Here is a 23,709-nt window from a genome sequence, read left to right as displayed (position 1 = left end):
GGCGTGGGCGCGGCTTGTTTGCGCCCCGAAGCGAGATGGCAAAGTACACAGCGCGGAGGAAAAGGGTCACACGCGGGGGCGCAGGAATCAGGCGGGTTTTATTGACCAGACGGCCGTCCTGGCCGGAGGGAGCTGCGCGCCCGGGAAGCCGCAGCTACTCCTCCGGGGTCAGGCGCGGGGGCGCGGCGGGTAGGGGAAGCTCTCAGGGCGACCCTGCGGCCAGGCGGGGCCATGGCTGGGCGGGAGACGCGTCTCCGAAGGCTCTAGAAAGAACAGAGCAGGTCCGTAGAGAGGGGGCCGTGCGCACCCCCTTGCCCCCCGGGCCGCTAGGGTAGAGGCTGCTCCGGGAAGGCCCTTTTCAGCGCCGAGTGGAGGATGGAGGGGCCGGAGATGGCCCCGTGGACGCGCGGACGTGTGCTCCGGGCTCAGACCCCCGGGACTCCTGCCCGCTGCCAACCCGGCCTCCTTCCTCCCCTCACGTACCTGGCCCGCTCTGCGAAGGTCCCGGAGTGGGGGCCCAACCGCGGCTCCGGTTCCAGGGTGCGCGGGCTCCGGGGCGCACGGACGGGGAGCCCAGCCGGGGAGCTCCCGCGTCGCGCGTCCCACGGCTCCTGAGGCCCGGAGGGATACAGGAGGAGAGCATCGCGGGCGGCGGGCCCCGGGGAGAGGTCGTCCCCGGCGAGGGGCCCAGCGGCCGCGGGCAGCGCGCGGCGCCATAGGTAGGGCGAGCGGCGCAGCCCCATGAGCAGGCCGGCGGCGCGGCCCACCGTGTGGTAGCGGGGACTCGCCACGTGCTTGTACCAGGCGCCAGCCGGCGGCAGCAAGAGCGGGAGCAGCAGCAGCGCCAGCAGCCGCCGGCTCGCAGGAGCCCCCCGCACCCCCGGGCCCTGCGCCAGGGCGCTCGCGTCGACGGCCGCCCGGCAGGGCGGGCCAGGAACCGGCTCGGCTGGGTCTGGGCGCGCCCCGAAATTGGGAATTGGGGCGTCGGGGAGCCGGAGCGCGGGAGGCTGGAAGTGAGCAGTGGTCCCGGCGGGTCCAGCTATAACCGCTTGGTGGCCCCGCCCCGCGCGCCCCCGCAGTACCCGCTGGGATCCCCGCAGGTGGCGGCAGGGATGGAGAAGAGGGAGCGCGGGCTGTGGGGCGGGGACGCGGTTCCGGAGCGCCTCACTGAGTGGGCCTCGCCAGAGCTGGTCTTGAGCTCCCCTGGGGCGCTGCCCCTTCCTGTCCGCCTCCTCCCGCAGAGGTGGAACTACCAGGAAGGCAGTCTGGGGCCGTGAGCCTCAGGCACCATTCGAGACCATTCTGTGTGGCTTCTCCCCCGAAGGCTGTCCCTTGTCGTTGCCTAACACAGCTCTCAAATCTGTGCCCACACCTGTCCTGTCCTGCCACCCCTAGCTTCTCCCACCAAGCCCTTACCCCATTGCAGTCAGATGGAGGCTTGGAAACCTCAAGCTGGACACACAGCTGTCCCTGAGGTGAGCGGTTCTCCAGCCCCTCCTCACACCTCCGGCCCTGGCAGGACAGGATAAGACCCTACAACCTCCGGCGCCTCCTGAGGTCACAGTCCCCTCCCCCACAGAACACTTTCTCAGCCAGTCTCAATTTTTTGTCTGAACCAACAACCTGTGATTTTGCTGCCTCTGTGTCTCTATGCTTAGAACATCCTTCCCTCCTTTTCAACTTGGCAAACTCCTACTCATCCTTCAGGACTCTGCTTAAATGGCCCTGGTCTGAATAGTCCCCCCAGTATTCCTCTGGGCCTGCCTGGGCCTAACATTCCCCACCCAGAGAGGGCAGACTCCCAGCAGGTGCAAATTTTATTTTGAGGATGAATCCAGCCCTCAAAATAATCAGGCTTCCCCTCCCACAGCAACCACACCATTCCTGGGCCACCCTCCAGGTCCGAGACACCGGGGATCTTGTTTGGGATCATCACGACATGTCTTATTTTGACCTCCAGACAGTGCCATGGGTGGGACTATTATTGATTCCATTTTACCAATGAGAAAACTAAGGCCTGGGCAGAAGTGGCTTATCCCAGATCACCTGCTGGATAAGTAGCGGGGGTTGGGGGCATGAGATACATCCTAGACCCCCCCCACAAACTTTGGTTTAAGGGAACGAGGGATCCGGGTTGAGAGGGGTAGAGGAGGGGTAGGGGGCAGAGGAAGGCACCTGGATGGGTCTGGCAGTCCCTGGGGAGGTTTAGAAGCAGCAGCAGTTCTCCCCTCAAACGACACACAGAACTGGGGAGACGTGGGCCGTGGGGCCTGGTGGCCAGGTTCAAATCTGACCCAGGCTTGACAGTGCTAGGTGCAGGGGAGAGGGTAAGTGCCTCAACCTCTCCTGCCTCGGTTTCCTCATTTGAAACCTGGGAGCAATAATAGCGGCCACTTCATCATCTTGTTGTGAGCATTGATGATCCAGTCCTGGGTCTTGGAACTGTGCCTGGCAGCCAGTAGGCATTCAATAAATGTCTGCAGCTGGGAGCTATTGTTGCTTTCCCAGAGGCTGACCAACCCCCCAACCTGCTAGTGAAGACACTTTGATGGGGGGACGGGGTAGGGGATGCAGAGGGAGCTGTTACCGTGCCTGGAGGACCACAGGGACCAGGGGCCGCTGCAGCAGAAAGCTACCACCCACCACCCCCGTGGGGCTCCCCTGGGGCCCCTTGTCCTGGAGAGCCACCTGGAGTGTGCAGTGGGCGGACAGTACAGCACGACACAGCGCGGGGGTCCCCTGCTAAGGGGACCTAGACACTCCTGGAACCCTGGGGAACTACAGTCCAGCCCGAGGAGGGCCTAGGGCGCCCCCTGTGGGTGGCTCAGGGAACTTGTGGGGGGGCGGGTCCATCAATATGGAAACTGATCAACAACAGTCGGCTGGGACAAGGTCCCTGTGACAGTTACAAATGGGAGCAGCATAGATGAACCTCAAAAATCCAATGCGGGACAAAGAAGAGAACACTCTGCAGCATGACAGGTTCAGTGTGCTACCATTTTCTGAAGTTTAATACCAGCAATGAATTCCTCTGTCTTGTTTATTGCTGCAGCCCAAGGGGGTGAAAATATCGGGATGTGCTGGGGGGATGTAGGCCACGTGGGAACAGCACTGGGCATGGTGTCTTCTGGGTGGGCGTGTGCAGAATGCATGGCGGGGTGAGCCTAGGGCTGGGTAAAAGGAGGGAAACCCAGAATCGCTTGAGGGTTTGTGGGGGTTCCCAGTTCAGGGTGCAGAGGAGGGGCCCCACCCAGTCCAGTGCCCAGGGGGCCTGGTGACTAAGGCTCTGCCTCCACCTCCAGGGGTCTGGAGCCAAAGCTCCACGGGAGAGGAGGTAATGATCCTAGTAGCCCAGGAGAGCTGACTCACCTCTCGTTCCCTCCACAGAACAGTCCCTCTTGGAGCAGCCGATCGTAGCTGGGTGTGTTTGCTCGGGGCCGGGACCACGTCTGCCCCAGCACTGAGCTGGGCCCAGAACAGGAACTGGAACTCCCCCATGAGGATAAGGTGAATGAGCAACTCTCTCTATTTTGTCATTTTTTAAATTATTAATTTTATCAGGATAACATACATTATAAACCAAATGCTACTATAAGAAAGAAAAACAGCTGTCTCTGGCCACCCTTTCACGTCCTGGTCCTGCTCTCCAGAGGCAACTGCTTCCAACTCTTTTGGCTGTTTCCTTAGTATTTATTTCCATATTTCAATCATAAGCTTAACTGCTATTTTTTTAAATGGTGGTCTTTTTAAGGAGGCATAACATACTTTCAGTAAACCGTGCGTATCTAAACGCTCACGTATGTTGCCTCCATATACACCTACACCTGCAAGCTCAAAGCCCAGAACAGATAGAGAGGATTTCCAGCTTCCCAGGGGGCTCCCGCTGCGCCTCCCTGGCTAGTGCCCCCAGCATGACACATCTGCCACTTAGGGCAGAAGTTCGCAGGCTCAGCGCCACTGACACCAGTAGGGGCTGTCTTTGCATGCAAGATGTTTAGCAGCATCCCTGGCCTTCACTCACTTTGGTAGGCAGAATAACAGCCCCCCAAAGATGGTCACCCCTCATCCCTGCAACCCGTGAATATTTATGCTACATGGTAAGGGAGAATTAGGCTGCAGATAAAACTAAGGTTGCTAATTAGCTGACCTTACTAGAATCTGGTTAGCCTCAACTATCCAGGTGGGCCCAATGTAACATGAGAGCTCCTGAGTGTGGAAGAGGGAGGCCAGGGCAGGGCGGGGTCTGTGAGGAAGGTGGAAGCAGAGCTTGGAGTGGTGCTGCCGACCTTGAGGACGGAAAGTGCCTGTGACCCAGGGAACTTGGGGAGCCTCTAAGAGCGGGGAAGGCTCAGAAGCAGGTTCTCCACTGCAGCCTCCAGAAAGGAAGGTGTGTTCTCCACACCTTGCTTTTAGCTCAGCGTGACCCACTTCAGACTCTGAGCTCCCAAACTGTGAAATGACAAACTTGTGTGGTTTTAAGCCACTATGTTTGTGGTAATTGTTATCGCAGCCTCAGGAGAGTCATGTACCATTAGATGCCAGTAGCAGTCCCGTCCCGCCATGAGAGCCCAGCATGTCTCCCGACATTTCCAAACATCTCCTAGGGGTAAAATCACGCCGGGTGAGAACCGCTGACTTAGGTTATAAACTATTTCTTTTTTTTTTTTTCTTTTTTGAGACAGGATCTCACTCTGTCGCCCTGGCTAGAGTGCAGTGGCATCATCATAGCTCACTGCAACCTCAAACTCTTGGGCTCACGGGATCATCCTGCCCCAGCCTCCTGAGTAGCTGGGACTATAGGCGCCACCACACCTGGCTAATTTTTCTATTTTTAGTAGAGATGGGATCTTACTCTTGCTCAGGCTGGTCTTGAACTCCTGAGCTCAAGCGACCCTCCCACCTCAGCCTCCCAGAGTGCTAGGATTACAGGTGTGAGCCACCGTGCCTGGCCTTGCTAGTGAATTTTTACTTATGCTGTTGTATTTTGAATTTACATGAGCTCTTTCTTGTTCTGATTGTTTTGTGGCTGTTATTGTTGTCCAAGGCATCCTATTTTCATTTCATGGAACCAGTATCTTTTCTGTGGATATCAAATATAGTTCTTTCTAAAGTGTCCTTCCACTCTCTGGGTCTGTTTGTTTTGGCCTGTCTTTCATTCTGCAGGCTCTCCCCACAAGCCTGGAGGGCTCTGGCCTCCTGTTTCCATTTAAGAATGAGACCCTACAGTGCTGCACCCCAGTTCAGTGCATGGACTTCCTCACAATCCTGCTTTCAGGGTCCTGTGTCACACACCCTCAGTGGTTCTGTGAGTGAAATTTCTCACTGGGGTCTCCCAGGGGTCTTTAGTCTTTAGGATGCTCTGAAAAACAAAGCACCTTCCTTCATCTTCTTTCTGTCATTCCAAAATTTGTTTATATCTTTCCCTCTCTGCTTCCTTCATCCTATTTTTTTGTGCTGGTAGATTAATAGCTTTTTCGTTCCTTTGCTGTCCATTTAGTGGGGTTTCATGAAGGTGAGACATCTGCATGGGGCCAGGCCATCTGATTTATTGTGTATAGTGATCCTGGTTTGCAAACGAGGACGTTAAGGACTTCAGTGAGCCAACCAAGGTCACCAGCAAATAAGTGGCAGAACTGAGTTTTTAAGCCCATTTCTGCCTGATTCTAAAGTCCAGGCTCATTCCCCCACAATATACTGCCTCCTCTCTAAAAGGGTTCAGATCTGGACCGGCCTGCTTCCCCGCAGAGGAAGCGAGTCCCAAGTGTGCCCGGCCCCCAAGGGTAGGGAGGAGGCCACCAACAGCTGCAGAAACCCCAAGCCCCAGGACTCAGCCAGCCATTCAAACATGCCCGGACGATCCTCTGTGCAGGCTCCATGCTTGGCAAGTGTGCCCAGCAGTGAAGGGGGCATGTTCCTTTCCCGCCTTCTATAGGCCCCTTCTCCAGAGGGCCGGGGCGAGATTGCCCCTAGCCCGGAGACCGGGGTCCCTCCGTGCTGTTGGAGGGTTTGAACAGGGAGCTAGGGGAGCAGCGTGGAGGAGCCTGGTGGCCAGGCTTGTGTGTGTTCCAGATACAAGAGAGAGGTCTGGGCTGGAGAGAGATGTTGGGCTCCTAACAAGGTTTCTAGATTTAACAAACAAAAATACAGAAGTCCAGTTCAATTTGAATTTCAGAGGAACAACGAGTGACACATTTAAGAACAGCCCGTCGACATTTGGGCTATACTTACGCTAAAACATTATTCCTCGTTCCTCTGAAACTCAAACTGGGCGACCGTGTTTCATCCGGAAGTCCTAGTCCACGGAGCCCGGCGGGGGAAGGGGGGGAAAACGGGCCGGGACACGGGTCCGGCCGGAGCAGCCCAGGGGGCGCGGGGGACGCCAGACCTCCGAGTCGCCAGCTCCGGCTAGAGCGCCCGGGGCCGGGCAGGGGCGCCGCTCTAGCCGGCGCCTCGCTGGGCCGGAAGCCGCGCCGCACACTTCCGCCGGGCGGGCCCGTTGCTGGGCGGGCCGGTGACGTCAGCCCGGAAGGGGCGGGCCCGCCGGGAGTCAGGCCGCGCCGCGCCGGCCGGGAGGGGGCCGGAGCCCGGACCATGGCGGCGGCGGCGGCGGGCACCGAGGGGCGGCGCGCGGCGCTGGAGGCGGCGGCGGCGGCGGCGCCCGAGCGGAGCGGCGGGAGCTGCGTGCTGTGCTGCGGGGATCTGGAGGCCACGGCGCTGGGCCGCTGCGACCACCCGGTGTGCTACCGCTGCTCCACCAAGATGCGGGTGCTGTGCGAGCAGCGCTACTGCGCCGTGTGCCGGGAGGAGCTGCGCCAGGTGCGTCGGGGGCGCCGGGGCGGCGCGGGGGGCGCGGCAGGGCGGGGCGCCCGGCGGCCGGAAGGGACTTCGCCTTCCCGCTGTCCGGCGGCGGGCCTGGCAGCGCCGGCTCTCCCGGGAGAGGCCTGGTCGGGCCAGCTGGGGCGGGGTTCGGCCGCGGCGCGTCCGGGCGGCGAGGCAGGATGCGGCCAAGCTGGGCGGAGGACAGCTGTCTGTGGGGACAGAGCCTGGGGACTTTCCCCCTGTGCCCCGGGAGTTCCTGCTGGGCCACGGGAAGGGCCCTGATCAGATCGAAAACTCTGACCTCGTCTTCGGAGTTCATTCTGTAGAGGTCTCCATTCGGCTGGAGAGAACAAGGCAAGAGGAGGTTTGTCCTGGAGGCGGAGGGTCGAATTCCTTCAGAGACTGGTGTTTCCATCTGTCGAGTGGCGATGACACTCCGACCTTCCCACCAGAGGGGAAGGTCTCCAGGTTCTTGGCGGGAAGGGATAAAAGCGTTAGCAAGTTGTCCTCTTTGCCGGTTCCCACTTTGGGGCTCAACTCCAGAGTGAGTGCGAGATGTTTCTGTCTCTGTCCAGGCCTGGAAGTGCTGGAGGGGTCAGAAGGCGCCATGGCGGTTCCCCCACCCTCTCCGCAGTGGCAGCTGCTGGCTCTGAGCACCTAGCTGGAGATCCCTGGGTTTGCTGCCCTTAGAGATCTGTTTGCTTCCAGGATTGTGAAATTCCCCTGGTTCATAGAAGGCTTCTACTGGTGACATCTGTCAGGAAATCTGACTTTGCTCTAAGTGACTCAGAGAGAGCAGCGTTGAGGAATAGGTTCTTTCTTTTTTTGAAAAGTAGACATTTGTGTTAAAAGAGCCAAAGAAACGCTGTAAAATCTTTTGGGCACTTTGTGGGTATCTACCTGTGCTCTGCTTGGAAAAGACGCTTGGAGATGCTGTGTTGTGGTGGAAGGAGGCAGGCCCAGACCCGGGAGAGAGCTGAGGTGCAGGAACAGTCAGGGAGCCTTTGGCCTGTGGCTTACTCAGAGGGCGCCTCCCGGCTTTGCCAGAGCCTGCCTCGCCAGCCAGTCTTGCAGAGCATGACGTAACTCTCAAAAAGGCAGGTTGCCCAGCACACCTGTAGCTTCCTTCCAGGAAGCAAGGTGCTAGGGAGGTCTTTACTTGTGAGGTCCTGGCCCCGGGTACAGGTATCATGCAGGAAATTCGTGAACACCACATATGGTTGCTATAGCCAGCGTCCGCCGTCTCCCTCCCTGCGGGCCCCACAGCTCCAAGAGCTCTGTGGTAAGAGGCTGTTGACATGCGCTGTCAGCAGGCTCCTGCTGGGGTGTGGTTTGGAACCAGTGCCCCTGGCTGAGCCGGGGCTTCCTCTGGGGCTGCCCCGCATTACTGGGCAGCAGGAGGGGGTCCTAGGAGGTTTGCTATTTAGTGAGAAAATGCCACCCAGCTCAGCTTGATGCCCTCCTCTCGTTTTCTTCCCACTCTTGAACTTGCAGCTTCACCCTGGCCCTGCCTTTCCCCTGCGCTGCTGTCTCGTGTCTGGAATTACCTCTGCCCAGCCCTCCCTTGTGGGACTGGGTCTCTGTGAAAATGGGGAGGAAGGTGTGCCGAGATGCTGTGTCGAATAGGCCGGCCTCGTTTGCTGGTTAACTCCGTACACCTTCACCAAGACCTTCCTTGTGGAGGCCCGGGCAGGGGCTGGTGGAGCGGACTCAGCCTGGCCCTGCAGCTGCTGGTCAGGCGAGGAGCCAGGTCAGCCCGGACTGCCCAGCAGGTGCCCCTGTTGGAAGAGAGGCGGTGGCTGCACTGGTCTTGGTGGGCACAGCTGAGAGAGACCTCTGGGTTCTGTCCCTTCTCTGGACACAAGTTTGTCACGGGCCGTTTTCTGTCTTGCTCACCCCCTCCTCCTGCTCCCTGGTGCTGCAGGAGTCTGAGGGGCTGCAGGCCACTCGGTGCGGCCCCACCTCCACCTCACAGGCAGGCCATGGTTGGGGGGACCCCGACAGCCAGTCCATGGTTACCCCAAGGCCCAGGTCAGGAGGCTGGACCTGCTGATTCAGGTCATGTTTTTCTACTGTCAATGTCCCTTCCCTGTCATACTGTGGTCCTGGCCCACTATGTACGATTATCCCCATTCCTGTCTCCAGCTGGGTTGTCTAGATGACTCCCCCCACCATACCCCTCTCCCCAGGCCTGGGCCGGCCCCGCCGTTGGCTCACTTGCGGGTGCCCATTGCTGGTAGCACTTGGCACTCAGTCCCTGCCCACTGCCAGGCCCCAGGCAGACACTCACAGCCATCCCGAGGGGCCGTGTGGGGCTCCTGTTCCTGCAGGCCTCTCGGCCCACTGACCTCACGCTCCTCGGGGATGGGCCCGACTGTCCCGGGACTCACCCAGCGTGCCCCTTCCTCTCAGTCATTTGCCACCCAGGGCAGCCCTCCTCCAGCGTCCAGGCCTGGCATGTCCTTCTGTCCTCAGACCGCGGCCCCTCCCGTCAGGTGCTCCAGAGCTGTGGTCTCCCTGCCACCTTCCATCTGGAGCCCCAGGCTGGCCCTCTCTCACTGGCCCCACATTCCCCTGTCCCCAGCCTGGCCTCACTGTAGTGTCACCGGGGAGGCAGGGTCTTGCTGGTGGATCCGTGCCCATCCTTGGCCTGGCTGCCATGCCCTCGTGCTCAGCCTTGTCCGGCCACTTGGCTGCCCTCATCCTCTGTGGGTGAGAAGGATTCTGGCCACACTGGGTTACACTGCTGTCCTGCTGTCGCTCCTCAGGTCTGGGGGGCCAGTCCTGGTCTCCCTGTCGCTTCTCTTCCTCCTCAGGGTCCCCACCAGCAGTGAGCACTCTCCATGCCCAGCCCAGTGGCTCCAAGCCTGCTGCCCACTCTCAAGCAAACCCCAGCCTTGACGCTCTGTAGCCCGGGGCAGTTCTTTCCTGAGCCTCTCCCTGTGGCTCCTGTCCTTGCATGAGCTGACCCGAGGCCCCTTCCCCATCTCCCAGCTGGCTCAGGTGTACCAGCCTGGGCCACCCCTACCAGACTGCTCGGGAGGGACGAACATCCTCAGGCCTTCCATGTGATCAGGGTGCCTGCCCCACCCACTGTGCAGACATACCCCCCCATCCAGACTCAGCTCAGTGGGCATCCTGACACCCCTGCCCTGCGCCCACCCCTTGCCCTCTTGGTCCTGCTGCCTCAGTGGCATGAGCAGCACCCTTGGCCTAGTGCAGCTGGCCCGGCTTCCTGGCACACACCCTGATGCCCTCGTCCCTCTTGCTCTGGGCTGCCCCGGGCCCTCCCTGACCCCACCTTGTCCCGGCCACTCTGCCCACCTCCCCACCTCCCCTCTGCCCCAGCTGCTTCCTGGCCCCTTCAGAGAGGCTGACTCTTGAGTCCCTCTGTCCCACCAGTGCTGTCCCACAGAGGTTTCTTAGGGGCTTGCAGTGTGAGGGCATTGCTCGGGGGTTGGGGAATTGGATGCCGGGAGGCGCAGGGTGGCAAAGACAGACAAGTGTCCAGTGTCCTTAGCGTGGCCTGGCACTGTACCCACACAGGTGGCACTCTGAGGAGACATACGTTAGGGGTGCCCTGGAGGCCCCCACAGCCCGGGTGGAGATGGGGCTCCTCACTGCAGCCGAGTCCCGGCCTATCCCCACACAGCCCAAAGAGACGCCACCCAGGGCGGAGCGGGGTGCACAGCTGGGAGGCGGTGACGGGGGCACCCCTGGCCCGGGTTTCCTCTGGGGAAGGAAGTCGATCCTCCGCTGAGTCTGTTGGGCTTGGATGCTTTTTGGCAGCCTCGGGGAGTTCCCTCGAGCTGCTCTGCTGGCCGCCTTGCAGGCAGACGCTGGGGCCCCTGGAGCCCCCGCCTGCGCTGCCTCAGGGAAGCGGCTGTGGGGGTGTGAGTCCCGGCAGTCAGCCCCCCAGGGCCCCTGTGCACCTGCTGGGGCCTGGGCCGGCAAGGCGGGAGGCAGGGCTGAGTGCAAGCTCCCCCAGGAGGGCGGGTCCCACGAGAAGAGGCCAGCACAAGGCCAGGCATCTTCCCCAGTCCGGGCCTGGGGGGAGCTGCCAGGAAGGAAGCGAGCCAGGGACACGGGTGGTGCAGCCCACAGGGACTGGCAGCCTCTGTGATCCATCGGGGCGGAGCTCTGCCTCCCACTTGAAGACGGTGGTGGGAGGGGATGAGGCGCCCACCTGGGCTCAGCACGGCAGGGACACAGAGGCAGGTGGCCAGATCCATCCCGCCCAGCCTCGCCTGACATGACAGAGAGGGCGAGAGAGGTCTGCTGGGCCACTGCTCTTTTGGAGGGGTAGCCGCGGGTCTCCCAGCCCTCTCCCCAAGCGTGTGGTCGCAGAAGTGGGGGCCGAGCTCCCCTGGCTCTCTCCAGGACCCTGTTAAAAGGGGAACCAACTCTAACTACTCTGCTGCTGGGGACAGAGCCACCCAGCACCCCGAGCACGGGTGGGGCTCACTCTCCCAAGTTCATGGCTGTGCTGGTCCCAAATCTCCTCTTTGGTTAAGGCCAAACATAACAGAGATGACCTTGGCCTGACCTTTCCCAAGGTGAGGACATCCCCTGGGTGTGCCGGGGGGGCCTCGGAGCTGAGGCCATGACCAGTGCCAGGCTCGGGGGCAGTGGCCGAGCGGGAAGCGGGTGGAGAGAAGACAGCCCCGGGTGGGCTTGATCCTCGGAGGGGTGTGATGGTACCAACGGTCCTCACCAGAAGGGCTTCGTGGAGAGAAGGGGGTGCTGCAGGGTGAGGGAGCCCCAGGCGGGACAGGAGCCCGAGCCTGCTGGGGACAGGGATCTGTGGAGGGGCAGAGCAGGCCTTGCCCCCACCCTTGCAGGAAGAGACAAGACTGGGGTCTTTGGGCAGCCAGGCTCCGGCAGGTGCTGCGGACCCCTGAGAAATGGGCCCTGGCTGCGGGTTTCTGTGCCAGCCCTGCTGAGTGGCATCCGGTCGTCCCCGCGGCAGCCCAGACCTTCCCGAACAACAGGCAAGGAGCGGTGAGGTGGTCGGCTCAAGAGGCCAGTCCTGTGGTGGCGTCATGGAAACGCAGAGGAGGGGGTGCCGGATGAGGGTGGCCTTGACGCACAGTCACCTGATGCGTCATGGCTGGCGGCCCTCCTTACTCCCTCCGAGGCTGCTTGGAGCACGTGCGTCTCTCCCCTCCGTGAGAGCTCCCCACAGGGTGGGGCTGGGGCCAGGCCGCGGCCACCTGGGGACCCGCCTGGCCGCCTAGTGGAGAGGCCGGGTACTTCCCGTCTGTCCTCTGCGCGGCAACCCCAGGCGGTGGGCTGGGGCGAGGAGGGGAGGCCTGGGTGCGCCTGGCCACTGCCCGCCGAGGCCTCTGAGGATGTCCCCTTCCTCTGAGCCTCGGCTGTGTCCTCGGGGGTATCCCTCTGTGGCCCTGCTTAGCCCCGCTCTCGGTTCCAGGTGGTCTTTGGAAAGAAGCTTCCTGCCTTCGCCACGATCCCCATCCACCAGCTGCAGCACGAGAAGAAGTACGACATCTACTTTGCAGATGGAAAAGTGTTTGCCTTGTACAGGTGAGAGGGGTCCTCGGGCCCGGAGTCCGAGCATCTGGGTGGCCCTTCGTGGCGGGGACGGGGTGCGTGGTGCGCCTGACTGCAGGGCCAGGTGCCTACCTCAGCTTCCACGGACCAGCTGTACGACATCAGTGAGTTCCTCTCCTGTGACCAGGGTGCTCACCCTGCCCTCCTAGGGTGGCACAGAGAGGGCAGGTGCGCTCAGGGAAGGCACCGCAGCGTGGGGACAGCGTCTGCCTTCTGGGGCTCTGTGAGAGACACGTGAGCTCCTGTGAGTCAGGCTTTAGCCTGTGGTCTGAGAACCCAATAACGGGCACAGTTGTCACGGGGATGGTCCCCATCTTCCGGGGGCAGCTCGCTGGCTTGGGGCTAGGGCAGAGCTTCTGACCCAGGCCCCTGTGTGGGCTCAGCCATCGTCTCCTGGGTCTCAGACCGACCTTACTCAGGGCCGTGCTCGCCTCCTGCCCGGGTTACGGCCCTGGAGAGTGGCCCTGCCCCACGTGGTGACACTGAACCTCCAGGGACAATGGGTGGCTCCCGGTGTCTCCCCAGGCAGCTGCTGCAGCATGAGTGCCCGCAGTGCCCCGAGCTGCCGCCCTTCAGCCTCTTCGGGGACCTGGAGCAGCACATGCGGAAGCAGCACGAGCTCTTCTGCTGCCGGCTGTGCCTCCAACACCTGCAGGTGCGCCCCCAGGGGCCCCAGGAGAGCCCTGCAAGCCACGGTGCCGGGGGGTGGGGGTGGGGGTGGGGGGCACACAGCTGTGTGGGGCTCGTCCGCGCTGCCCCTGATCCTGGGCAACTCACAGCGGCTTCAGGCTGGTCCCCCAGTGTCATGCCGCACACGGCCTGGGTGGGGGGAGCGTCCCGTGGCTGAGGGACCCACGGGGCTCTGGGCCAGAGCTGGTCCGTGGAGGCCCATCCTGCTGCTGCTCCGTGCCGGCCGTGGGAAGAGGCGGGGGGGGCCGGGATGCCCCGCCCTGTGCCCAGCCCCCCTTACCCTGCAGATCTTCACGTACGAGCGCAAGTGGTACTCGCGCAAGGACCTGGCTCGCCACCGCATGCAGGGGGACCCGGACGACACGTCGCACCGCGGGCACCCCCTCTGCAAGTTCTGTGACGAGCGCTACCTGGACAACGACGAGCTGCTCAAGCACCTGCGCCGTGATCACTACTTCTGCCACTTCTGCGACGCGGACGGCGCCCAGGACTACTACAGGTGGGTGGGCGCCGAGGTGGCCCTGCCCCGGGGCCCGGGCCGAGCGGTGGCGCTGGCCGGGCTCCTGCTGACACCCCGTCCCGCGCCAGCGACTACGCGTACTTGCGAGAGCACTTCCGGGAGAAGCACTTCCTGTGCGAGGAGGGCCGCTGCAGCACGGAGCAGTTCACCCACGCCTTCCGCACCGAGATCGACCTCAAGGCCCACAAGACGGCCTGCCACAGCCGGAGCCGCGCCGAGGCCCGCCAGAACCGACAGATCGACCTGCAGTTCAGCTACGCGCCGCGGCACTCACGCCGGAATGAGGGTGAGCGGGGTGCTCCTGGGCCCCAGCCTGGCCTGGGCGCCCTGGGGGGGCGGGGTCCACACGGCCAGAGCTCTGGAGGCTTCGGACCTCGGTCTGGAATCAGCTCCCTGCGGCTCCGGGGAGATGAGGGTGAGGGGCTATGCGTGCAGCCTCCACCTCCTCTCCCATTGGATGCGCGGTGAGCAGCGAATGTGGGGGACCCTTCCTCCCCTGGTGCTCTGGTCTGGGGGCCCCGGGGCTCCCTTGGGTCAGGAGGCTGTGACTGAGCAGCTGCTGTGACGGGACACCCAGGTCCTAGCGGTCAGTGGCTGGTGTGGACTTGCAAGCTCTCCATGCCCGTCCCCCAGGCTCAGGTGCCATGGGGGGCCGGGGAGCCTCTGCCGTCCGAGCCTGAGCATTAGCCTTGGTCACTCCTGCTGCCCTCCCGGTGCCAGGAGCAGTGACAGGCTGTTTGTCGGCTGCAGGGGTCGTTGGAGGTGAGGACTACGAGGAGGTGGACAGGTACAGCCGTGCGAGCCGGGCTGGCACGCGCGGAACCCAGCAGAGCCGCCGAGGAAGCTGGAGGTACAAGAGGTGGGAGGCTTTGTGTGCTGTTGACTTCTCCCGGCACCGCCTGGCCAGCAGTGGAGCTGGGCATAGCTCGGGGGTCAGGGGACTTGGCCAGAGCTTTGGGGTCCTGCGTGTGGCAGCAGGGTCTGCTCAGTGTCCTCCGTGGGGAGGAGTTTCTTCCTCTTTTCTCTGGTTTTAGCCGTAGCCTGTGGTTTGGGGTGGGTGCAGGGGTCTGTGTCACTTGGAAGGTCAGTGCGGTTGTGCTGGGAAGTGCTGGCCCAGCAGGTCCCGGCGGGGCAGAGGCATCGGGTCCCAGCCGTACCCCAAGCACTAGGCCCAGGCTCTGCCCATCTGAGGCTGTGGCCCGTGCCCTGCCCAGCCTGAGGGCCAGTCTCCCGCCCCAGGGAAGAAGAGGACCGAGACGTGGCAGCCGCTGTCCGGGCCTCAGTGGCTGCGCAGCACCAGGAGGAGACCCGCAGGAGCGAGGACCGGGAGGAGGGCAGCAGGCCCAAGGAGGAGGCAGCAGCGAGGGGGCCTGAGGAGCCCCGTGGTCCCCGGCGCGTGCCCCGGGCTCAGGGCGAAGGCCCAGGTGAGCCAGCCCTGCCCAGGCCGGGGGGCGGGAGGCCAGCTTGTGAGGAGCGTGGTGCCCGGGGCTGTCCGGGCCTCTGCGGGGCGGAGGGGAGCACCCTCGTGCTCGCTGATCCCCCCGAGGGCCTGACCCTGACCCTGCCCCTGACTTGGGGTCTTTTTCCTTTCTCGTAGGTCCCAAGGAAACCTCAGCAAACGGTCCTGTAGGCCAAGAGACCTTCGTAGCGATGGGACCAGCGACAGGGGCTGCCCCCCTGAGGTGTGTGGGGGCTGGGCAGGGTGCGGGGCACCGGCAGGTGGTGGGAGGGCAAGTGTGGAGCGGGCTGAGGCCTGGTGAGCCGCTGACCCGCTCTCCCCTTGCCGGACTTAGTGCCCTCCCGCCATCCACCCCCAAGCTCAAGGACGAAGACTTCCCCAGTCTCTCCGCCTCCACTTCCTCCTCCACGGCGGCAGCCCTGGGGCCTGTGGGGCTGGCGTTGGCGTACCCCATTCCTGCCAGAGGCAGAGGCAGGAACACCTTCCAGGAGGAGGACTTTCCCGCCCTGGTGTCGTCAGCGTCCAAGCCCAGCACCGCCCCCACCAGCCTCATCTCTGCCTGGAACAGCAGCTGCAGCAAGAAGGTGGCGCAGCCCACCCCAGCCGCCCAGGCTGCCGTTGGGGGCAGCCAGCCCACCAGGAAGGCTGGGAAGGGGAGCAGGGGCAAGAAGGGCGGCCCACCCGCCGTGGCGGAGGAGGATGGCTCGCAGGAGCTGCGGAGCACACATTCCACGGTGTTGGCTTCCGCCCAGACCTCCAAGGTCAGCAGAAAGAAGAAGGTGGGCTCCGAAAAGCCCAGTGCCACGTCACCCCAGCCACTGCCCCCCAGCTGCCCTGCAAAACCCCTCGGGGCTGAGCAGGTCCCCGAAGCTCCCGCCAGCAGAGGTGAAGGGACAGTTGCTCTCATCAACGGACACACAGAGGGCCCAGCCCCGGCACGCGGTGCCCCCAAGGAACCCCCGGGGCTCCCAAGGCCCCTGGGGCCCCCCCCTTGCCCCACGCCCCAGGAAGACTTCCCAGCGCTCGGCGGACCCTGCCCACCCCGGATGCCTCCTCCCCCAGGTGCGTGCGCTGGGCTCAGGCTTGTTCCTCAGGTGTCTGGGGTGGGGCCAGGGTAGTAGAACGAGTCCGGAGCAGGTGGGCACAGACTGGAGCACGGCCTGCAGGTGTGAGGTGTGGGGAAGCCTGTGCCCTGGCTCCCGGCAGTCTCTGCCAGTTGCAGCGCGTCACGATGCAGGGACAGCCATCTGTGACCCACATGGCCTCAGGCCTCCCCTTGGCTGCTCTGTCGCTTCCCTCCCCGTGGAACAGGAGACGTATCGCCTTGTAGGGCTGCGGGCGGGTGGGGGTGGCGCAGGTGCTGGCCCTGGGCTGCTCCGCGGCAGGTGTGGCCAGTGAGGGTCACGTCCAGGCCTTGTCCTGCCACCCCTGCAGGCTTCAACGCTGTGGTGCTCCTGAAGGGCACGCCACCCCCACCCCCGCCAGGGCTGGCGCCCCCCGTCAGCAAGCCGCCCCCTGGCTTCTCTGGCCTCCTGCCCAGCCCTCACCCGGCCTGTGTCCCCGGCCCCACTACCACCACCACGAAAGCGTAAGTGCAGGTGGGCTGCCTGGCCCGTGCCGCTGGGGGCTGGGGGAAAGGTGCCCTCCCCTTGGGCCACCCTAAAGGCCGATGCCTCCACTGCTTCCTCTCCTGTCCTGACCCGCAGGCCCAGGCTGCCACCCGTACCACGGACCTACCTGGTCCCCGAGAACTTCCGGGAGAGGAACCTGCAGCTCATCCAGTCCATCAGGGACTTCCTGCAGAGCGACGAGGCCCGCTTCAGCGAGTTCAAGAGCCACTCGGGGGAGTTCAGACAGGTCAGGAGCCAGGGGTGCGGGGGGCCGGCCCATCTGTCCAGGGCCAGGCCTGGGGCGGGGTGACTGAGTCTGGCTCTCCACGTGGCAGGGCATGATCTCTGCTGCCCAGTACTATAAGAGTTGCCGGGACCTGCTCGGGGAGAACTTCCAGAAGATCTTTAACGAGCTGCTGGTGCTGCTGCCCGACACCACCAAGCAGCAGGAGCTGCTGTCTGCTCACACCGACTTCCACAGCCGGGAGAAGCCTCCTGGCGCCAAGTCCAGGAAGAATAAGAAGAGTGCGTGGCAGACTGACACCCGGCAGGCGGGCCTGGATTGCTGCGTGTGCCCCACCTGCCAGCAGGTCCTTGCTCACGGCGACGTCAGCAGCCACCAGGCGCTGCACGCCGCCCGGGACGATGACTTCCCCTCCCTGCAAGCCATTGCCAGGATCATCACGTAGCTCCCGCCGGCGTGGCGGGCGCTGTCACACCCGTGAGCATCCTTTCTCCTTCCTTCTTCCTCCTGGCTGCTAGGAGGCCAGGAGAGGCCCTGGCGAGGCCACCTGCTCATCCTTGTGGGTGGCCGGGGCCACCAGGGAGTCGCCAGGAAGGTCTGCCCTGCCTGTCAGCACACCGTCACGCAGAAGTTGCATCCCCTGCGTCAGCAGTGGTCTTGGTTTCTATTCTGCTTTTGGAAGGCACCAGGGGAGGGAAGGGCTGGGGTGTGGAGACCTGTCCCTGCTGTCAAAGTCAGAGGTCACAGCGGCCTGCTCTGGGCCCTCCGGAAGCTGTGGGTCCACTGGTGCTGGAGTCAGATGTCATGTGTGTTGTGTAAACAGTTGGCTGTTTCGTGATTAAAGAATGTTCAGGATTAAAAGCAGACACGAAATTGTGCTACTTGAAGTTGAATCTTTTTATGAGACAAGCTGAATCTGGGATCTCAAATTGCCTCTGGCCTTTTATAAGACAGTTTATCTTCAAATAAATTTATTTTGCAATACTGCACCTAGCTGGTGTCCTGAGCTTCTCTTGCCTCCCGAGTGCACCCAAAGCCATATTCAGAAGTTGGGGGGGGTCCTCTGGGACACTATGGCAAAGTAACTTACTCTCAGTTATCTGGATCGAGTTCACTGAAACCCCTGCTTTCTGCTTCAAACACATGAACAGCAAAAATGTCCTAAACACACAGCCACATTCAAACCAGGCAAAGAAAACTTCCCTGGGTAAGAAACAACAGATTGTGGTGGGGCCGGGCGCGGTGGCTCACGCCTGTAATCCTAGCACTCTGGGAGGCCGAGGCAGGCGGATTGCTCAAGGTCAGGAGTTCGAGACCAGCCTCAGCAAGAGCGAGATCCCGTCTCTACTAAAAATAGAAACAAATTATCTGGCCAACTAAAAAATATATATAGAAAAAATTAGCCGGGCATGGTGGCGCATGCCTGTAGTCCCAGCTACTCGGGAGGCTGAGGCAGTAGGATCGCTTAAGCCCAGGAGTTTGAGGTTGCTGTGAGCAAGGCTGACGCCACGGCACTCACTCTAGCCTGGGCAACACAGCGAGACTCTGTCTCAAAAAAAAAAAAAAAAAAACAGATTGTGGTGATGAAGGGACAAAGCCTGTGGCCTGCAGAGGAGCAGGGCCGAAGCCGCATGGCTGTGTTGCCACTGCCCTCCTGAAGCCAAGGCCTTGGACAGTGGCACTCAAGCGGTGTCCCCTGGGTGGGGGCTGGGCTGGGTCCCGCTAGGCTATCCTCCGTCGGACAGGGTAGAGGTCACCTGCCTTCCCTCCACACCAGGGGGGGACCCTCACGCCACTGCCGTCTTTGCAGAGGATTGCAAGGTTCCGGAGCAAGACCGGCCCTGCAGAAGAGCGGAGCAACCTGGGACACAGGGCAGCTCATTGAGGATGCTGACAATAACTACTCTGGAAGAAGAGGTGACAGCCATCATACCACTAGGCCACATGTCAGCAGCAGCAGCTGACGAGCACCACTCCAGGTTCTTCACACACATCACTCATCAGTCCTCGTCCTGCGCTGTGCCCTGAGAGCTGTCACTGCCCTTTCACAGAAGGGGAACCTGAGGCACAGCCAGGCTGGGACACTTGTCCACGACTACCTACCTGGAGGGGCCAAGCTGGCTCTGGCTCCAGTTCTCAACTGCATCACGCCACCAGGAGGTTATGAAAAAGAACCAGCTAGGAATCTTAGAAATGGAAAATTGAGACAAAAATCCCAATATCTGTGTTCAAAATAAACAATGCCACACGGGGGAGTCTCCCAGGCTGTAACTGCAGGAGACAGCAGCGGGAGGCCAGGGGAGTCGGCCGCAGAACCTGAGAGCCCCAGGAGCAGGAGTGCTCAGAGGGGGATGTTTGGCGAGATTGTGACCGCTTTTCCCAATATGAAGAAAGGAAAAAAACAAGCACTAAGCAGGATGAAGTTTTAAAACTTCACATCTAAACACATCAGAAGTCAAAAGAATCCTAAAAATCATTACCAAAAAAAAAAGATAACTTACAAAGACGGCAAGTCACACTGTGGCTGCTCTCAGCAATACAGGACACCAGGACACGACACAGATATATCTTCAAGGTTTTAAGGAAAATAACTGACTTAACGTTTGCATACCCAGTAAAACCATCTTTCATGAATGCAGGAGTAATTCAATGAGTAAGACTTAGAGAACAATTAAAGATACACTCCAGCGAGAGCAGACTGTGGCAAAGTAATTTATGCTGAGTTATTGAGCATAAATTTTTTCTCCAGCAAGAAAAAATCAGAAACAGTATGATGCAAATCTAGACTTCTTCTGTAAGAAAATAATTTGTGCTTAATTATTCGCACCTAGGAGGTGGACAACACCCACATGGGACTTGGAAGGGTAAGAACCTGTGACATTCAGAAGTTAAGATAGAAATACTGGTTAACTTTTCTTTAAAAAAAACAAAGCTAGAGCACTCGGGGAGGCCGAGGCAGGAGGACTGCTTGAGCTCAGGAGCTTGAGACCCGCCTGAGCAAGAGTGAGACCCTGTCTCTACTAAAAATAGAAAGAAATTAGCCAAACAACTAAAAATAGAAAAAATTAGCTGGGCATGGTGGCACATGCCTGTAGTCCCAGGTACTTGGGAGGCTGAGGCAGAAGGATTGTTTGAGCCCGAGAGTTTGAGGTTGCTGTGAGCGAGGCTGATGCCACGGCGCTCTAGCCCGGGCAACAGAGTGAGACTCTGTCTCAAAAAAAAAAAAAAAAAAAAAAAAGAAGTGGTCCAAAGCCTGGAACCTGGAAGAAGTGGTAGTCAGTTGGAGCTAGGTCTGGTGAATATGGTGGATGACGGAGAGTTTCCAAGTCCAGTCTCTGTAGTTTGAGCTGCACTGTCTGTGTGACATGTGGTCGAGTGTTTTCTTGTAAGAGGACTGGCCTGTCTCTATTGACCAATCTTGGCTGCCTAATCGCAAGCATCCTCATCATTTCATCCAACTGGTTGCAACAGACATCTGCTGTAATGGACTGACCAGGTTTCGTGAAGCTGTAGTGGATGATCCCAGCTCCGGACCATGAGACAGACACTGTTAGGTTTTTTTTATGAATACTGGGTTTTGGACTGTGTTTCGGGACTTCATCTTTGTCCAACCATTGTGCTGAATGCTTGTGACTGTCAAAAAGAATCCATTTTTCATCAAATGGAACAATACGGTGTAGAAATGGTTCATCTTTATGTCGTGACAGCAAAGAAAGGCAACTCCGAGACAACTTCTCTGCTGACGCTGGTTTAATTCATGCAGAACCCATCTGTCCGGCTTCTTTACCTTGCCGATTTGTTTCAAATGGTCCAATATTGTTGGAGTAGTAACGTCAGACCTTGCTGCTAATTCACGTGTCAGTTGAGATGGATTCGCTTCCACTACAGCTTTCAGCTCATCATTATCCACCTTGGTCTCAGGTCGCCCATGTGGCTCATTTTCAGGATTAAAATGACCAGAACTTCTCAAACCATTGATGTACTGTGCATTCATTAGCCACATCCTTCCCAAACACTTCGTTGATATTTCCAGCTGTCTGTGCGGCACTGATTCCATGATGGAACTCATATTCGAAAGTAACACCAATTTTGACTTACTCCACAGTTTCACAAAAATTGCTCTAAAAAAAATTTGAAAGGTAATCACAAGCCAAAATGTGCATTGGAAAGAATGAGGATGCACCTTCACAATAAACATAAGAAGTATCAAAGTGAAATGCCAGAGATACCAACTGCCAAACTTAGTACTTGAAGAAATCAGACATTTCATACTTAATAACCTAAATATTTCCCAAAGAATGGCAACTGAGCAGATGTGCTGCCACAATCTCTGTCTCCTGTGTGATCTTCTCAGAATATGATGTTGATACTTCTCTCGTCAAGTGCTGGCATCACCGTCCCTTCCCTAGAACTGACTTAGACCTTGGTAACTTCCTTGACCAACAGATTAAAGAGGAAGTGACGGTAGGTGACTTCTGAGCCTGTGTCACAAAAACCTCAGGCACTTGCACCTTGATCTCTTGGGACCCAGCCACCACGGTGCAGGGAAGCCAAGCGGTCCACGGCAGGGGGAGAGGAGGACCCAGCCCGGCCCGCTCCTGGCTGGGCTCCCAGCCGACAGCAGCTCCCACTTGCCAGCGTGTCACTGGGTCATCTCGGAAGTGGACCTTCTAGTCTCCAGCTGACCTGCCCCAGCTGACACCATGCGGAGCAGAGAAGAGCCTTCTCCAGCAAGCCCTGCCCAAACCACAGATTCGTGAGCTAAATAAACGATTGCTGTTGTTTTAAGCTACTATCTTTGGAGATGGTTTGGTACAAAACAGTAGCAGCCAGATCAGTTTCGATGTCTGTGTTGGTTGCATTCTGATTACATCACAGTGAAGTGCTTGGGGATGGAGCAGCTGGTTGAGTGGTTATTTTGCAGAATGCCCCTCAGACAGTTCTCTCAAATAGTTCAGGGGATAAAAAGTTTTCTATGCTGTATTTGTAATTTTCTGTACGTCTGAGGTGGTTTCAAGAAGAACCAAAGAAAAAAAGAAGGAAAATCACTATATACTGAAGTTTGCGGGATGCAGCTAAACCAGACTGGGAAATTTTTAACCTTAAATGAATGTATTAGAAAAATAAAGATCAGAAGTAAGCTAAATTAAATTCTCAACTCAAGCAGCTGGACAGAGAAAAACAAAATAGCCCACAGAAAGCAGGAGACATACCGGAGATTGAAATGAAACAGAAAACCAACAAAAAAACTGGTAAAAACTAATGTCAGGAATTTTTTGTAAAAGGGACCGATACAGACATATTAAAATCAGAATACTAAGAAAATCGCTGACAAGAAACTTTCAAACCCAGATGACACAATTTTCTATATATAAATGACCACAGTTGGTCCAAGAATAAGTAGAAAGCCCATAGAAAACAGAAATGGAAATCCACCTGCACCCTCCCTCAACAACGAAAAGAGCAAAGAAGGTGCCACGCCCAGACTTTATAATTAAGTTCTACCAAACCTTGAAGAAACACAAAACCTTCACTTTCGTTTTTAGAGACCAGTCTTGCTCTGTTGCCCAGGCTAGAGTGCAGTGGTGTCATCCTAGCTCACAGCAGCCTCAAACTCCTGGCTCAGGCAATCCTCCTGCCTCAGCCTCCCGAGTAGCTGGGACTACAGGCGCCACCACCACACCAGGTGCAGTTTTTAGTTTTTCAGAACTTCACCCTCGGTTCAGTTGATACCAGCTACTGATGGCCATGTGTCCTGGGAAAACTGAGACGAGGAAAGGCCGACATCTCACATCACTCATTTCTAAATCCAAGGAAAAAAGAGCTGAGAGCGCAGAGCAGTTCCCTGTGGGGAAGAGGCCCCTGGAGGTGTGTCAGATGGTACAAATCCTAAACTGAGACTTAATCTTCAAATGTGTTTCTTCTACTTGCCCTAAAATAATCTGTCCACAAGTATAAAACTATAAATAATGTTGTTTTCCTACTGTGGGAATCTCTAATGTGAAAATGTATTCTATGAAAAAGTTTAAACAAAAAGGTAAGCTGGAAAAAAGTGTCAAACAAAAACACAAAAAAGGGGAAATTCTTGAAAATAAACAGAGCAAGTTTTTACCCTATTTCAAGACATATTATTATGTCATGTATAGTAATCAATTGACTACGATACTGCTGCAATAACAGGGAATGGGTCGATCAGAACGGAGAAGCCAGCGACAGGAGCGCACGTGCAAAAGCCTCCATCTGCACAGCGAGCTGCTCTCACACATCAACCGGGAAGGGACGTCCACTCGGTCCCTGGGGCTAAACAACTGGCCACCTTCATGGGGAAAAAAGTTGTGTGTAATGTGAACAGTGATGCTAAATTTTAGAATCTGTAGAGGTAGATTAAAGTTCCAAATATAAAGACTCCAAATTTCAAAACTAAGGAAAAAATATGCAAACATACACCTGCTTAGTATACACAAAACCTCTCTGGCAGAAAAACAGGTGCCAATGACAGTCACTGCCTTTAGGGGTGGGCGCCCAAGGTCAGGGACAGTGGGACACTGCACTGAACAGACTCCTGGCCCCTCGGAGTGTTGTACCTGTGTCTGTGTTACCTACTCACAAAGAAATTTGGCCGGGCGAGGTGGCTCACGCCTGTAATCCCAGCACTCTGGGAGGTCAAGGCGGGAGGATCGCTCGAGGTCAGGAGTTCGAGACCAGCCTGAGCAAGAGCAAGACACCGTCTCTACTAAAAATAGAAAGAAATGATCTGGACAGCTAAAAATATATATGGAAAAAAAATTAGCTGGGC

The 23,709-nt window shown here is 58.7% G+C and overlaps 2 protein-coding genes and 1 long non-coding RNA gene across 6 annotated transcripts; 1 reads left to right on the top strand and 2 right to left on the bottom strand.

Annotated features, from left to right (window-relative positions):
• Window positions 1-78: 78 nt before the first annotated feature.
• Window positions 79-1,933, bottom strand: NPW (neuropeptide W). Its single transcript, XM_045540938.1, has 3 exons — window positions 1,894-1,933; window positions 484-1,279; window positions 79-263 (listed from the first exon to the last, which is right to left on the bottom strand). The coding sequence occupies exons 1-3, from the start codon at window positions 1,931-1,933 to the stop codon at window positions 203-205; spliced, it is 897 nt and encodes a 298-aa protein (XP_045396894.1). The 3' UTR covers window positions 79-202.
• Window positions 1,934-2,848: 915 nt separating this feature from the next.
• Window positions 2,849-6,435, bottom strand: LOC123631480. 2 transcript variants are annotated; one of them, XR_006733168.1, is made up of 3 exons: window positions 6,229-6,435; window positions 3,370-3,489; window positions 2,849-3,170 (listed from the first exon to the last, which is right to left on the bottom strand). It is a non-coding gene; the product is annotated as an uncharacterized LOC123631480 (long non-coding RNA). The 2 variants fall into 2 exon arrangements; XR_006733167.1 differs by having other exon boundaries at window positions 3,370-3,483.
• Window positions 6,436-6,528: 93 nt separating this feature from the next.
• ZNF598 (zinc finger protein 598, E3 ubiquitin ligase) lies at window positions 6,529-17,902 on the top strand. Of its 3 annotated transcripts, none has more exons than XM_045541146.1 (12): window positions 6,529-6,816; window positions 12,251-12,363; window positions 12,916-13,045; window positions 13,368-13,579; window positions 13,669-13,886; window positions 14,351-14,450; window positions 14,840-15,024; window positions 15,198-15,282; window positions 15,394-16,121; window positions 16,494-16,647; window positions 16,766-16,916; window positions 17,005-17,902. In XM_045541146.1, the coding sequence occupies exons 1-12, from the start codon at window positions 6,592-6,594 to the stop codon at window positions 17,356-17,358; spliced, it is 2,655 nt and encodes an 884-aa protein (XP_045397102.1). In that variant the 5' UTR covers window positions 6,529-6,591; the 3' UTR covers window positions 17,359-17,902. The 3 variants fall into 3 exon arrangements, with proteins under 3 accessions (XP_045397102.1, XP_045397101.1, XP_045397103.1); XM_045541145.1 differs by having other exon boundaries at window positions 14,351-14,459; XM_045541147.1 differs by lacking the exon at window positions 6,529-6,816 and adding an exon at window positions 6,891-7,183 and having other exon boundaries at window positions 12,920-13,045; window positions 14,351-14,459.
• Window positions 17,903-23,709: the final 5,807 nt, after the last annotated feature.

Source organism: Lemur catta, chromosome 2 (genome assembly GCF_020740605.2).
Source record: "Lemur catta isolate mLemCat1 chromosome 2, mLemCat1.pri, whole genome shotgun sequence".
Lineage (NCBI taxonomy): Eukaryota > Metazoa > Chordata > Mammalia > Primates > Lemuridae > Lemur > Lemur catta.
This window is presented reverse-complemented; position numbering and strand designations above follow the sequence as displayed.

Coding starts and splice junctions, on each gene's coding strand:
- NPW (XM_045540938.1), bottom strand. CDS start 1,933: ATGATCCCAAACAAGATCCCCGGTGTCTCGGACCTGGAGG. Junction 1,280..1,893: donor CGGTGTCTCGGACCTGGAGG/GTGGCCCAGGAA, acceptor ATGGTGCCTGAG/GCTCACGGCCCCAGACTGCC. Junction 264..483: donor ACCTTCGCAGAGCGGGCCAG/GTACGTGAGGGG, acceptor TGTTCTTTCTAG/AGCCTTCGGAGACGCGTCTC.
- ZNF598 (XM_045541145.1), top strand. CDS start 6,592: ATGGCGGCGGCGGCGGCGGGCACCGAGGGGCGGCGCGCGGCGCTGGAG. Junction 13,046..13,367: donor TGTGCCTCCAACACCTGCAG/GTGCGCCCCCAG, acceptor CTTACCCTGCAG/ATCTTCACGTACGAGCGCAA. Junction 13,887..14,350: donor GCACTCACGCCGGAATGAGG/GTGAGCGGGGTG, acceptor TGTCGGCTGCAG/GGGTCGTTGGAGGTGAGGAC.